Raw genomic sequence first — 12,975 nt, 5'->3', positions numbered from 1 at the left:
CTGTCAGCCATCAACGAACAGCCTGGATAAAGCAAGAGTCCGGGTGCATCAACCCTAATTCAGCACCTCACCGAGACAGATACGCAGCATCGGTACCAGCAGAGGCGCAGAGCTTTCACAGGCCGATGAATCCATCGCGCGAGGCGGGAGCAGTCAGCAGCCGATCAGCGTCTCGATCATAAACGGGCAGAGCCGTGCTGATCTCAGAGCGACAACCCCCGCTTCTTAAAATGCTTTATTTGTAAATGGGCAATCACTGCTTTACATAGGGAAAAAAAAAAAAATCCTGGTAAAAGTACCTTGACAAATCTTCAAGGCTGAGATAAATGGAAGGAGGAGGGAAAAAGTAACCAAAACGAACAATATAAAAAGAAATGGGGAGAAAGATGGGGAGAGGGAAAGACAGAGTGGGGAGTGGCAACAGGGCTGGAACCAGCTGCTCCTCCTGGGTGAGGGCACGTTAGTCCAAGGGGAAATGAACATTTGAGGACAGAGAGGGAAGGAGCCCCAGAGCAGAGGGGGTTTTGCCACTGCGGCATTTAGGGCAGGGGGCCCCTCAAGGGGCCGCGCGGCGGCACCCCGGGGGGCCTCTGTGCAGGCCGGGGGGGCAGGGGGACTCTCTGGTAGCCGTAGGGCGGGGGGCGAGGGGGACCATTGTACCCATGAGGAGGCATCAGCGGAGGAGGGCCACGCATCCCGTGGTGCGGCATGGGGCCTGGGTGACCTGCGGGGATAGAGCACAGGCGTTAGCAACCTCTGCAGGGAGAGGTGGAAACAGCCATTTCCCACCCCCAAAACCCCACCCTTGGGTGCCAGCACTACCCGGGGCCCATGGTTTGGGCCAACACTCTCCCTTGTTCCCCCTCTACCAGCAGGTCCTGGAGAAAGAGCCTCCCTTAGGACCCCTCCACCTCCCACGTCTGGTGGAGAGGACGGGTCTCAGGAACCCTCCCCGTTGGCATATCCCCACTGCCATCCCGACGTGAGAGACGGGACATCACCAGAGCGCGTGGAGGCTCACATCACAACGAATGTGAGGAAAGCCCCGGGAAACCCTGGCTCAGTGGCTCGCACCTGCCAGGTCTTGCTCCAGAACACCTCTCCGCGGGGAGGCCGTGGTGTCACCTCCTCCCTGTCCCCGCTAAAACTAGGAACGAGGGAGGGTGCGGGGCCGAAGCGAGCGCTGAACTCGACCAAGCGCATACGATCGAGAGAAAAGAACACATACCGCCACTTGCAGGCACCCACTTACCCATGGGCGACCCAAAATGAGGTCCTCGGGGTGGCATACCCATGGGTGGGGGTCCAGGGTGAGGCATGCCAGGTGGGGGCCGTGGGGGAGGCTGGCCTCCGGAGCCTGGGGGTCCTGGGTGATGCTGGCCCATCCCGGGTGGCCCATGGTGAACTTGCATGGGAGGCATTCCTGGAGGAATAACGAGTCAAGGGACGTTGGCAGCGAGAGCAGATGCTCGGTACGGAAGCTCCGGGCACCCACAGCCCCGAGGGACACTAAATCCAGCTGCATGGTTACACCACTAGGGCTGCAAAGGGAGTTCTGCTACCAAAAGGGAGGTTAAAGAGGGGAAAGTACAAAGCTCTCTGACAGCAGGCAACAGGAACAGGCTGCAGCAGAGGAAACGCTGCTTGGATGTAAGTGTGTGGGGGAGAAAGATGTGACAGCAAGTGTGGCGCAGCCCTGGGAATCAGGGAGAAATCACCACCCTTGGAGATTTTGGACAAGTTCCCTGAGCAACCCGACTTTGAAGCTCTGAAGCAAGAGTGGCCCGGGTCCCTCCAAATGTACTTTTTTTTACCATCCTCTTATTTCATCCCTTTAAAAAAAAAAAACAAACACGGATTCTTTACTCCTCATCAGAAACCCACGCAGCTCTGCAGGGCAGGCAGTGTGGAAGCGGCTCGGTCAGGCTTTCCTTTGCCATGCGTAATTGGCTACTCTAAAGCCTGAAAAGCCAGCTTGTAATCGGGGACAAGCAGCAGCCATCTGGTCACTCACACGGCCAGAGCCACGATCACACAAAGCACGCTAATCAGCCAGCGCGGGAGAGCGTCTCAGCGCAGGGGTCATTTTACAGCAGGCAGGATTAAACAAAACAAAAAAAAAAATTAAATTGCAAATTTCACTTAATTTTTGCATTTGAAACCAGAGTCTAGATGTATACGCTGCTCATTCCCCAGTACTACAGGGCTAAAAATGGAAGGAAATCAAAGAAACATTTTGTTCTCATGTCTTGAATTAGCTCCTGCCTGGCAGAGACGCAGACTGTGCTAAGAAGGTTCACACTTAACGTATTAATTTACACTAGAGAAAAATGATGATGGCTTGGAATCTCGTTAACATCCTCCCAGACAGAACAGAGCCCAAGACCTTAAAAGCCTGCACCATGACAGACCCTGCCTTCCCGCGTCCCGCGCCTTCACAGCTCAAGGAAACTAATGTCTTGACCCGCCTGGATGCCTCCCAGAAGGGCACTGCTTGGTAAACTACCAAAGTGCTTCATAAATCCCACTGGGCCCCGCTCCAGGCTATTTTTTAACACATTTTAGAACATCCAGGAGAGAAACCCAGAAAGCAGGCACGGCACCACTGACGTGACGTACTTGCTCCTACACAGACCCGCTCTTTTCCTCACCAGGCTGCCCCGGGCCGCAGAGAGCGATGTTTCGGGGAAAAATGTCATATTCAGTCCCTTACAGAGGATGGCAACAGTTTTCTCCCCATTTTCATAGAACCATGGAATGGTCTGGGTGGCAAGGGACTTGGAAGATCACCCAGTCCCATTCCCCTGCCCCGGCCAGGGACACCTCCCACCAGCCCAGGTGGCTCCAAGCCCGGCCTTGAACCCCTCCAGGGATGGGGCAGCCACAGCTTCTCTGGGCAACCTGGGCCAGGGGCTCACCCCCCTCACAGCAAAGAGCTTCTTACTTATATCTAATCTAAATTTTACAGAAGAGAAACCTCAAGGATGAAAAAGGAGGGGGTGACTTACCGAAGCCCACCCCCGAGAAGGAGACGACAAGCGACATTTCCCGATCCTGACCCCATGCTTACCTGGATGGTGCATCCCGCCCGGAGGGAAGGGGTGGGGGTGAGGCGGGTGTCCCCCAGTGGGTGCAGCCCCGGAAGGGGGGCCGGGGGCACCCGCACCAGGTGGCATGGGTGGGGGTGGCATGGCAGGAGGCATTCCGGGAGGCATCGCTCCGGGGGGCGGCACCGGCGGGGGGAATGATCCTGGGGGTGGGAGACCTGGGAAGAGAGACGGTTTGAATTCAGTTCAGTATAAAAACAAAACAAAAAAAAAAACCAAAAAATCCCTCCCAGGCAATCGGGAAGGAGGTGAAAGCACAAAGAGACACTGGAACCATAAGAAAACCCACAGAACAACACAAAAAAGAAGCGGGATCCTTCCACTCAGCCCTGGGACAGCGTAGGTCAGGCTGCCACAGGGAGGGAAGAGGAACTCCTAAGGTCCCGCCAGCTCGTAATCCTACAGCTCCACGGAGGGTTTTGTACTGACTGTCACCAAAGAGCACCCACGCGGCGCAGTGACACTGCCCTGAGCCCCCCCCCACGACAAGGAGTGGCTCCACACAAGGCACCAGGACCAGCGGTGGACGGGCACAACAGCCAACGGGGCACAGAGATGGGCACTGCCATCATTTACCCACCTGGAGGGGTGACGCCAGGTCCCAGGGAGGCGACAACAGGAGTGGGGACAGAGGGAGGAGGAGGAGCGTCGGCAAAGAGCTGATGGGGCCGATCCGCCTGCGAGAGCGGGTTCTGGGCTGCCAGGAGACGCTCAGCAGCAGAGCCGTGCCGCTCGCCTTTGGAATCTTTTTTGAAGGCATAGGAAACGGTGATGGGCCTGTTGCAGAGGTACTGTCCGTTCATGGCCTCAATGGCAGCGTCCGAAGCATCGAAGCTGGCAAAGTTGATGAAGGCATAACCCTTGGAGTTGCCCGTGTCAGGGTCTCGCATGATCTTGGGTGTCTGCAGGATGACCCCAAAGGCGCTGAAGGTGTCGTACAACAGCTTCTCATCAATTTCAGGATCCAGGTTACCGATGAAGATGTTGGCCCCCACGTCCAGGTTTTTATTGTGGGCTGAGGCTTTGTTCACTCGAATCGGCTTGCCATACAACTTGATCATGTTCATGATCTTGATGGCATAATCCGCATCCTCCTCGCTGAGGAACTCCACAAACCCATAGCCTGCAATAAGTCCCCAAACAGAGCGTTAAGACGGGGCAGATCCCTGCCCTCCCACAGCTCGTCCAACCCTGCTTGATTTAAAGCCAGAGCTCAAGACTGCCCTTAAGGGAAGCAAAATGATCTTCCCTGGGGATCATCCACCCCTCATCTCTCTTCCTGCAGTGATCTCTCTGTGATCCCAGCTGAAATATTGGATTCAACGTGCAGCTTTTGAGAGAGAGCAGTACACATCTCACCTTGGTGCTGGCCTGTGACTCGATCCTTGGGCATGTGGGTATTGACCACCGGTCCCGCCTGCAGAAAGAGCTCCCACAGCAGTGGCTCACTGACCTTCTCATCCAGCCCCCCCACATACACCGTCGCATCTGGCGCGGGGGGAAAACAAAAAGCCGAGTTAGACCCGTGAACCGAGGAAGCTGGAAGCCTCAGCTGGAAGCCCCAGCTGCACGAGGACATGAGGGGCTGGTGCTGAAATCACTCAAGTTCAAGGCAGAGATTCCCCCTTAAACTCTTAACCAGATCCCTCCTAATTACACCCTCAACCAGGGAGGCCCCCACGCCCCTCCCCTTTTCTCTAGGGAGCCCAGACACCCTCCATTCCAGCTCTTGGGTGCCCAGGAAGCCTACTGCCCCACCTTGTGCCCAGTGATGCCATGGCTCCCCAGCTGACACCCCCCCCCAGATTCTGGGGAGCCCAGGTCCTCTCCATAGCCCACTTGGCCTCCAGGTCACCCTGCCCCCCTCCCCGCCCCCGAGCACCCCATGTCTCCAGGGAGCCTATGCTCCCCCCCAGCCCCTAAACATCTCCAGGGAGCCTGGGACACCCCCAGAGAGCTCCATCCTTCCCTCAGGGAGCCCTGGGAGCCCCATGTCTCTAGAGATCCCTGCCTCGCCATGCCCCCAGGGAGCCCAGGGTCCTCTGCAGAGCCCCCCTCCCCCTCCCCAGGGAGCTCAGGGTCCCACCCAGATGCCCCCCACAGCCCCAAGGTCCCACCCAGAGTCCCGTACCCAGAGGCGCCCAGGGTCCCCCCGAGAGCCCCCACACGGCCCAAGGGAGCCCAGGGTCCCCCACAGAGTCCCCCATGTCCCCAGGGTCCAACCATGGCGGTCCCCAAGAAGCCCTGGGGCGCCCAGGTCCCCACAGAGCCCAACCCCACACCGTCCCCACGGAGCCCAGGGTACCCCCAAAGCTTCCGTCCCGCCCCGTCCCCAGGCGGCGCCCCCGCGGCAGCCCCGGCCGCGGCTCCCACCCTGGTTCCGCTCGGAGATGGGCCCCGCCGCCATCTTGCCCCGCCGCCCGCTCCCGCCCGCGCGGCGTCGCCGTCACGCAACGCCGGACGCCGTGACGTCGGTCGCAGGCGCGAGCCCCGCCCCCTCGCGTCGACGGGCGGCGGGGCGGTCGGAAGTGGCGTCGGAGCGCGGGGAAGGTGCGGTGGCCATCTTGAGTGTGGGCGGGCCGGCGCCGCCGCCCTTCTGTCGCGATATCCCCTGCCCTGACAGGCGGCGACATCACCCTGGCGGCCAGGAGCGCTGCCCCGGTGCCGGGGGGGTGCCCGGTGCCAGGAGATCCCCGTCCTGAGGGACCCCAGTGCCGGGGGGATCCCAGTGCCCAGGACCCCCGTGCCGAGGGTGCCCCGTCCTACGGCGCCCCTCGCAGCCACGCGCTGTCGCCTGCAAAAGTGCGTTTTAATGGGCTCCGAAATACAGATCTGGCGGAAAAGCCCCTGCGGGGGAACGACAACACGGAGATCCTGCCGCTCCCGGCGTCCCCGACCCCATCCCCGTGCACCCCCGGGGCGTTCCAGGGTGTCGGAGCGGATCCCTCCTGTCGTCCTGTGGCGGAGCGGATGGGAACGAGACGGGAGCGGGATGGCAGCGGGATGTCGGCCCCACCGTATCGGCCAAGCCCAGGGGTCCCTGCACAGCCTGGGGATGAAAGCCCCCCCGGGAATACCCCGCGCTCGGGCTGGATCCTGCTCCCCCTGGTCCGGATGGGGCCAGCCCAGCCCTGGGCTCCGTGGAGCCTTGGCGGAGGTAGCAAGAATTTCATGTAAAAAAAAAAAAAAAAAACAAGAAACTGCCGCGTCCGGCAAGAACTGGGGGCACCTCTGGGGCTCGGCCTCCTCCAGCTCAGGCAGGATCCAGGCCCAAAATGCCCCGTGCCCCGGCAAGGAGCAGGAGGAGGCAGTGGGAACCACTCAAAGGCGATGGCAGAAGGTGCAGAGCAGTTTTGGGGGTCCCCCAAAACCTGTGCGGCCGGAGGGGGCCCTGGGGGTGTCGTCTCAGCAGCCATGTGTCCCCATGGAGGCGGGGGGGGTGTCCTGTCGCGGGGCCCCTCACCGAGAGGGTGCCAGGGGGCTGCTGGTGGCCTCGGTGCGGGGTCCCTGTGCCTGCCAGGCGTGGAGCCGGTCCTGCAGCAGCGTCAGCTCCTCGGCCAGGCCGGCCGGAGACGGGGCAAAGCGCCCGCGCTGCAGGGAGACGCCATTATCAGCCAGGGGGAGGCGTATGGGGATGGAGGGGGGACGGACATGCAGGGGGTAGGATGGATGGGCATGAGGTTGGGATGGGTGGAAATGGCGTCGGATGGATGGACACAAGGTTGGATGGGTGGACATGGGTTGGGATGGGTGGACGTAGGGTCAAATGGGTGGACGCAGGGTTGGATGGATGGACATGAGGTTGGGATGGGTGGACATGGGGTCAGATGGATGGACACAAGGTTGGATGGGTGGACATGGGTTGGGATGGGTGGACGTAGGGTCAAATGGGTGGACGCAGGGTTGGATGGGTGGACATGGGTTGGGATGGGTGGACGTAGGGTCAAATGGGTGGACGCGGGGTTGGATGGGTGGACATGAGGTTAGGATGGCTGGAAATGGGGTCGGATGGATGGACACAAGGTTGGATGGGTGGACATGGGTTGGGATGGGTGGACGTAGGGTCAAATGGGTGGACGCAGGGTTGGATGGATGGGCATGAGGTTGGGATGGGTGGACATGGGATCAGGATGGGCAGATGCGGGGTCGGAGGGATGGACGCAGGTAGGACGGATGCGCACAGTGTCAGGATGGCCACGCACCAACCACCCGCACCAGCCTCAACCCACATCCTGAGCAGGACACAGCCGGGGAAGAAGAAATCTCCGCCGAACTCTGAGCCCCCATGAGTCTGCGCCCCCCCGGGTGCCCACCGCAACGCAGCCCCGCCGTGCCTCAGTTTCCCCTCGGGGAGACACCCACCCCACCCCCCCCAGTGCAGGCGTTACCTGTGCCTCGGGCAGACCCCGCAGGTAGCATCGTCGCCAGAGCCGGACAGAGGGTCCTGCGGCGCAGGGCAGCAGCAGCCCCGGGGGGTGCACGGGGGACCGGTTGGACGCGGGGCTGCCCCCCCGCTCGCCCAGGCTCTCCAAGGAGGGGGCCCAACGGGACAGGCGCGGCGGGGGGCGGCTGCTCCTCCAGGGAAAGGGTTGGGGTGACAACGTCCCCTTGGTCAGCACAAACACATTCCCGGCCCCCGGCCCTGGCCAGGCATCAGTGGGCTGCGAAATGGGGGGTAAAAATAGGGATTAGGGAAAAAAGGGGGGAAAAAGCCAGAGAGAAGGGAAAACGGGGGGAAACCCCATGGTTGCGGGGCACACAGCACCGGGAAGGGATTTAACACGCAGAGCACCCCAAGTTGAATTGGGGGGGGGGGCTCACGCGGCACAACCCAGACACCTGGGTCCCTTCCCGGTGGTGCAGCCCCCCCCCTCACCCCCCCCAAAGCCAAGCCCCGGCTCACCCTGCCCGGGGTCTGGGGCTCCGCGGTGTCGGGGGGTCCTGCAGTGTTGGGGGGTCCCGTGGTGTCGGGGGGTCCCGCAGTGCCGGCAGCGCCCGCCGGGTTCCTGAACCGGGCCCGCTGCTGGGGGCTGTAACGCAGCCGCCAGTCCCAGACCGGGGGCAGCCCGCGGGCAGCGCTGCCTCCACCACCCCCCTGCTGCCGCCCCGGGGCCGGGTCCCGCCAGCCATTCACCGGCGTGTAGGTCTGGCTGCGGGGCCGGTGCTGCGGGGAGAAGGGGTGAAAACGGGAGCTTTGAGCAGGGTCGATTTGGGATGTGGATGGGGAAACCGAGGCACAGCGCAGCTGGGTGCAGCTGAGCGGGATTCTCACTCGCAGGGAGAGGATTCGCCTCCATCCCCAAACCCATCCCTTAAACCTCACGGTGGGAAGGGATCCAGGAGTGTGTGTCCCCCTCTCGTGTCCCCCCCCCAGCTCACCGGGCTGCCACGGCCCCGCTGCCGCTGGCAGCTGAAGAGGAAGGTGCTGAAGTAAGGGGCGAAGCTGCTGTCATGGAGGGCCAGGAGATAGGCCTCGGTGAAGCCAAAAGCCGCCGGGAATTGCCGCACCAGCTGCCACGTGCAGTCCAGGAACAGCAGGAAAACGGGGGCCTGGGAGGGGGACACACACACACACACACACATTAATGTCACCCACCAGGGATGGGGACGGGTGGCGGGGGCGCAGGGGGGGCTCTCACCTCTTCTCGGGGGCTGTCGCGCCGGAGGAGCCCCAGCCGGCGGGGAAAGGGGTGCCCGGCGGCCACCCACTCCCGCTGCACCAGGCTCTGGAAGCCGGGCAGGCTGCGGGCACGGGGGTCCCCCAGGAGCTGCACCAGCGAGGCCAGCAGGCAGTTCAGGTCCCGGTCCGACGGCTCTGGGGGGGGACACAGGGACACACAGCGGGGAGGGGGGTGTCCCCGTCATGTCACACACCCCACTCCATCCCGGTGCTCCCCCCACCCCGGCGGTACCTTGCAGGAGGACAGAGCAGCGTCTCCCCGCCAGCAGCGACGCCACCTCTGCGGCTTTCCTCAAGCAGGTGCTGGGGGGCAAAAAGGAGGGCGGGGGCTCAGGACACCCCAAAACTCTACACCCACCTGCCCGGGGGGCTGCAGCCCACCCTGGGATGCTCGTGGTGATGGCAGTGTCACCACACGCCCACTGCAACACCCCCATTGCCCAGTTGGGCCGTGGTGGGGGCCCGAACCCAAAATGGAGGTGCGTTTAGGGTGAAGTTTTCCCGCACCACCCTGCACCCCAAAAAAAGCCCCCCCCTCCAAGCCGCCCGCTCACCGGACATGGTCCAGCCATCGCGTCCCCTCCAGGGCTGAGAGCCACTTCTCGTCCGCCGCCGCGCCTGTCTCACACCGGCAAAGGATGGGGGGGGTCAGCGGAGGAGAAGGAGCCCCGCCATGGGGTGGGGGGGTCCCCTCCCGACCCCCCCGTCCCCGCTCACCAGGCAGGCAGAGTGCCCGCAGCTTGAGGTGGGCAAGCTGGATGTCGGCAAGGGTGGGCAGCTCGGCAGCGTCAGCCAACACGCAGGGCCCCCGGCCCCCCAGCAAGAGAGCTTCCAGGCACCTGAGGGGGGGAGACGGACAGAGGGACCCCCAGGTGGGGCTGGGTTGGGGCAGCCCCCCCGGCCCCCCCCAGGACCCCTGGCTGGACTCACCTCACGTCCTCGCTGCCTGGCTCGGAGGCTGCGTGGAAGCTGGCGGCTCTCAGCAGGTCTCCGCCGCCCGGGTGGTGCCAGCACAGGCGCTGGGAGTGAGAAGGGGTGACACCCCCCCATGGCACCCCCACATCCCCTTCCCCAGACACGCCCCCCCCTCCCCAGCACCCCATCACCCTCCCTGGGCACTCACGGGCACCCGGCGCTCCTCGAAGTGGGCGAAGATCCTCTTGAGGTCGTGGTCCAGGAGCCCACTGGGCACCCAGAGGTACCGGGGGAGGCTGCGGGGAGAAGGGGGGGGTGTAGGGTAGGTGCCCCCCCCCCCAGGACACCAACACCCCCTCAAATCCCTGGGTGCCATTTCGAGTGGCTCAAGGGGTGTTTTCCCCAAACCACAGGCAGACAGGAGGATCAACCCCCCACCCTCCCTGCTGCCCTGCGAGGGGGTGGGTGTTCATGCTGTGTCCCCCCCCATCCCCAGTGGGGTGCTGGGGGTGGGGGGGCGCAGTGGGCCCCATCGTCTGGCCGGGCTGTACCTGGGGGCCATGTCGAAGCGCTCGTTGACAGCGCTCACCCTCCAGCCCGCGGCTCCCAGGCGCTGCAGCTCCTTCTCCCAGTCGCGCAGGCTCTCAAAGAGCAATGTGGCGGCCGAGCCTTCCTCCTCTTCCTCCTCCTCTTCCTCCTCCTCTTCCTCATCCTCTGTTTGGGCTTCAGCAGGGCCACCATCGTGTCCCTCCACGGTGTCCCCCAGCCACGCAGCTGCCTCCCGCGCCTGGGCGATGGCGTTGGCGACCTGCAGAGAGGAGCCAGGACCAGGCATAGGCCCCCTCCCAACCCCCCCCGCAAAACCATGGAGCGCCCCTAAAGCCTCCCTGTCCCCCCAGTAACTGCCATCCCCCACCCCAGCTCACCCGAAATGCCTGCGGAGCCAACCCGTTCTCGTGGAAGTGGAAGCGGAGCAGGCGGAAATCCCGGCAGAAAACGGCCAGTTCCTCGGGGATGAACTTGAGGGTGGAGGCGGCCGTCAGCACCTTGGGCTTGGTGAAGCTGCTGGCTGCGGCGGGCGAGGTGCGGGGTGGCCGTCAGCGCTGGCTGAGACCTGCCCAGCTCATCACACGGGTGGTCGGGGCCGCCACCTGAGACCTGCCCAGCTCATCACACGGGTGGTCGGGGCGGCCGCCTTTACCTGCCACCAGCTTGCGGATGCAGGGCAGCGCCACGTCGTACTCGCTGTGGAGGAAGGCTCGGGAGCCAGGGGCCTGTGGGAGAGGGGGGAGAGCTGGAAGCCACCCCGGTGGGTTCCTCCCCCGGCCCCAGGAAAGGCAGCAGGGCTGGATCCAGGACCCCGCTGCCTTTGTCTGGCTGGTGCTGGGCCCTTCGTCCCCCACCGCGTCCCGCAGCGAGGAGTTCCCCAGGTGAACGCAGCAGTTCTGCAGCTGATGAGCAAGTGTGGGGCTGGGATGGGGCCGGGACGGGGCCGGGATGCAGTTGGGATGGGGCATAGATGCAACCAGGATGGGGATGAGGATGGAGTTGGGATGTGGTTGGGATGGGGCTGGGATGCCACTGGGATGGGGTGAGGATTGGGCTGCAATGGGGTGGGGACGCGATGGGATGAAAGTTTGGGTACAGCCAGGATGGGGCTGGGATGGGGTCAGGATGTGGCTGAGGTGGGGCCGGGGTGGAGCTGGGATGCCACTAGGATGGGACTGGGATGGGGTGGGGATGCCACGGGTTGGAATGGGCTAGGGATGCAGTGGGATGGGGTCAGGATGCGACGGGGACTGGGATGGGGTGGGGATGCTACTGGTCAGGATGAGGCCGGGACGAAGCTGACTTGGGGTCGGGATGCAGCTGGGGTGGGACTGGGATGAGGGTCAGGATGGGGCTGGCATGGGACTGAGGTGCCGCCGGGATGGGTTTGGGATGGAGTGAGGGATGCAGCGGGATGGGACTGGGATGGGGGGGTGGGATCGGGTCAGGACGCAGCTGGGATGGGGGTCGGGATGCAGCGGGATGGGTCCGGGACGGGGTGAGGGACGGGGTGAGGGGTGCGGGGGGGGTGTCCCGGGGCGGGGGGTGGGGGGGGTCCCGGGGCGGGTGCGGGTCGCACCTGGGCGGGCAGGAAGGCGACGCGGCGGTTGGTGCAGAGCAGCGTCCCGGGGACGGAGCCGTCGCCGCAGCGCTGCCGGGCGCCCGCCGCCTCCTCCAGCACCAGCTCCCCTGCGGGGACGGGCCGCTGGGTCCGGGGGCGCCCCGACCCCCCCCAAACCCCGCTCCCACCCCCCCTCCCCGGCCCCCCGGCACCTGCCCTACCTGGGAGGCCGGGGAAGGCCGGCCGGCGCCCGCCCGCGGCCCCGCTCATGGCGGAGGGACTTTGGCCGGGCGGGCCCGGAGCGGCGGCGGCGGCGGCGGCGGCGGCGGCAGGAGCGGAGCAGCCCGGCAGCCCCGAGAGCCACCGCCCGCCCCGCACCGCCCGGCCCGGCCCCCGGCGCCGGCATCCCGCCCTCCGCACCGGCATCCCGCCCCTTCGGTCGTCGTCGTCGTCCCCCCCCGGCCCCGGCATCCCGCCCTCCGGTCCCCCATCCCGCCCCCCCGCCGCGGCGCCGCACGGGGTCCCTGGTCCCGGAGCTGCCCGGACCCCCCCCCCCCCGAAAGCGGGGCGATCCCTGGGGGCACGGGCAGGAGCTCCGCGGCGGGATGGGGGAGGTAGAGCCCCCCCCCGAGAAGGGACGGGCGGTGCTGGAGGGGGGACGCAGCCCCCGGCCCCCCAAAAGGGATGGACGGCACTGGGGGGGGACGCGTGTTGCTCCGGGCACCCCCTAAAGGAAGCCCAGTGCTGGAGGGGGCGCATGCGGCCCCCGGCACCCCGAAAGGGATGTTGGATGCTGGAGTGGGGTCCGTACAGCCCCCGGCACCCCGAAAAGGACGCTGCCCAGCGCTAAGCACGGGGCAGGGGTACCCCCCAGCCCCCAGCTCGCCCCCGCCCAGCCCCAGGGCCTCCCCCCGGGCCGGGGCTCTGCCGGGGGGGGGCCGCCCGTCTCCGTGAGTCACCGCCGGAGCGCGGCCTCCTCCCGACCCCGGAAAAACCCCCGCCCCGCCCCGCCCCCGCTGCCGGCGGGCGATGGCGGCCCTGGGGCCAGGGAACCCCCGGGGACCCCAAAACCCAACCCCCCCCGCGGGCTCAGCTCCTCCGGAGCGGGCGAGACGCCGGCACAAGGCGGCATAAACCCGGCACAAACCACGCTCGAGGGAAAC

General features: G+C 65.0%; 2 protein-coding genes across 4 annotated transcripts; both read right to left on the bottom strand.

Annotated features, from left to right (window-relative positions):
- Nucleotides 1-220: 220 nt before the first annotated feature.
- On the bottom strand, nucleotides 221-6,112 carry SF3B4 (splicing factor 3b subunit 4). 2 transcript variants are annotated; one of them, XM_063357242.1, is made up of 6 exons: nucleotides 5,481-6,112; nucleotides 4,467-4,595; nucleotides 3,688-4,230; nucleotides 3,071-3,265; nucleotides 1,229-1,423; nucleotides 221-724 (listed from the first exon to the last, which is right to left on the bottom strand). In XM_063357242.1, exons 1-6 carry the CDS (start codon nucleotides 5,512-5,514, stop codon nucleotides 540-542), a joined length of 1,281 nt encoding a protein of 426 aa, XP_063213312.1. In that variant the 5' UTR covers nucleotides 5,515-6,112; the 3' UTR covers nucleotides 221-539. The 2 variants fall into 2 exon arrangements, with proteins under 2 accessions (XP_063213312.1, XP_063213314.1); XM_063357244.1 differs by having other exon boundaries at nucleotides 1,253-1,423; nucleotides 5,481-5,639.
- MTMR11 (myotubularin related protein 11) lies at nucleotides 6,112-12,359 on the bottom strand. 2 transcript variants are annotated; one of them, XM_063357240.1, is made up of 15 exons: nucleotides 12,034-12,351; nucleotides 11,831-11,940; nucleotides 10,904-10,976; nucleotides 10,629-10,771; nucleotides 10,254-10,510; nucleotides 9,911-9,998; nucleotides 9,718-9,806; nucleotides 9,505-9,626; nucleotides 9,342-9,405; nucleotides 9,020-9,090; nucleotides 8,747-8,922; nucleotides 8,487-8,657; nucleotides 8,011-8,271; nucleotides 7,496-7,768; nucleotides 6,112-6,698 (listed from the first exon to the last, which is right to left on the bottom strand). In XM_063357240.1, exons 1-15 carry the CDS (start codon nucleotides 12,281-12,283, stop codon nucleotides 6,567-6,569), a joined length of 2,280 nt encoding a protein of 759 aa, XP_063213310.1. In that variant the 5' UTR covers nucleotides 12,284-12,351; the 3' UTR covers nucleotides 6,112-6,566. The 2 variants fall into 2 exon arrangements, with proteins under 2 accessions (XP_063213310.1, XP_063213311.1); XM_063357241.1 differs by lacking the exon at nucleotides 8,011-8,271 and having other exon boundaries at nucleotides 12,034-12,359.
- Between the last annotated feature and the right edge of the window lie 616 nt (nucleotides 12,360-12,975).

Source organism: Chroicocephalus ridibundus, chromosome 21 (genome assembly GCF_963924245.1).
Source record: "Chroicocephalus ridibundus chromosome 21, bChrRid1.1, whole genome shotgun sequence".
In the NCBI taxonomy this organism is placed as follows: domain Eukaryota; kingdom Metazoa; phylum Chordata; class Aves; order Charadriiformes; family Laridae; genus Chroicocephalus; species Chroicocephalus ridibundus.
Note: the sequence above shows the minus strand (reverse complement) of the source record. Positions and strands in the feature narration are given on the sequence as shown.

Excerpts from the sequence above, each read along its gene's own strand:
- SF3B4 (XM_063357242.1), bottom strand. The coding sequence starts at position 5,514 with ATGGCGGCGGGGCCCATCTCCGAGCGGAACCAGG. Across the intron at positions 4,231-4,466 it reads AGTCACAGGCCAGCACCAAG|GCTATGGGTTTGTGGAGTTC; the intron begins GTGAGATGTGTA and ends GACTTATTGCAG. Across the intron at positions 1,424-3,070 it reads GGGCGGGATGCACCATCCAG|GAATGCCTCCCATGCAAGTT; the intron begins GTAAGCATGGGG and ends TTATTCCTCCAG.
- MTMR11 (XM_063357240.1), bottom strand. The coding sequence starts at position 12,283 with ATGCCGGGGCCGGGGGGGGACGACGACGACGACCGAAGGGGCGGGATG. Across the intron at positions 9,807-9,910 it reads TCGAGGAGCGCCGGGTGCCC|CGCCTGTGCTGGCACCACCC; the intron begins GTGAGTGCCCAG and ends TCTCACTCCCAG. Across the intron at positions 7,769-8,010 it reads AGCCCCAGACCCCGGGCAGG|CCCACTGATGCCTGGCCAGG; the intron begins GTGAGCCGGGGC and ends CCCATTTCGCAG.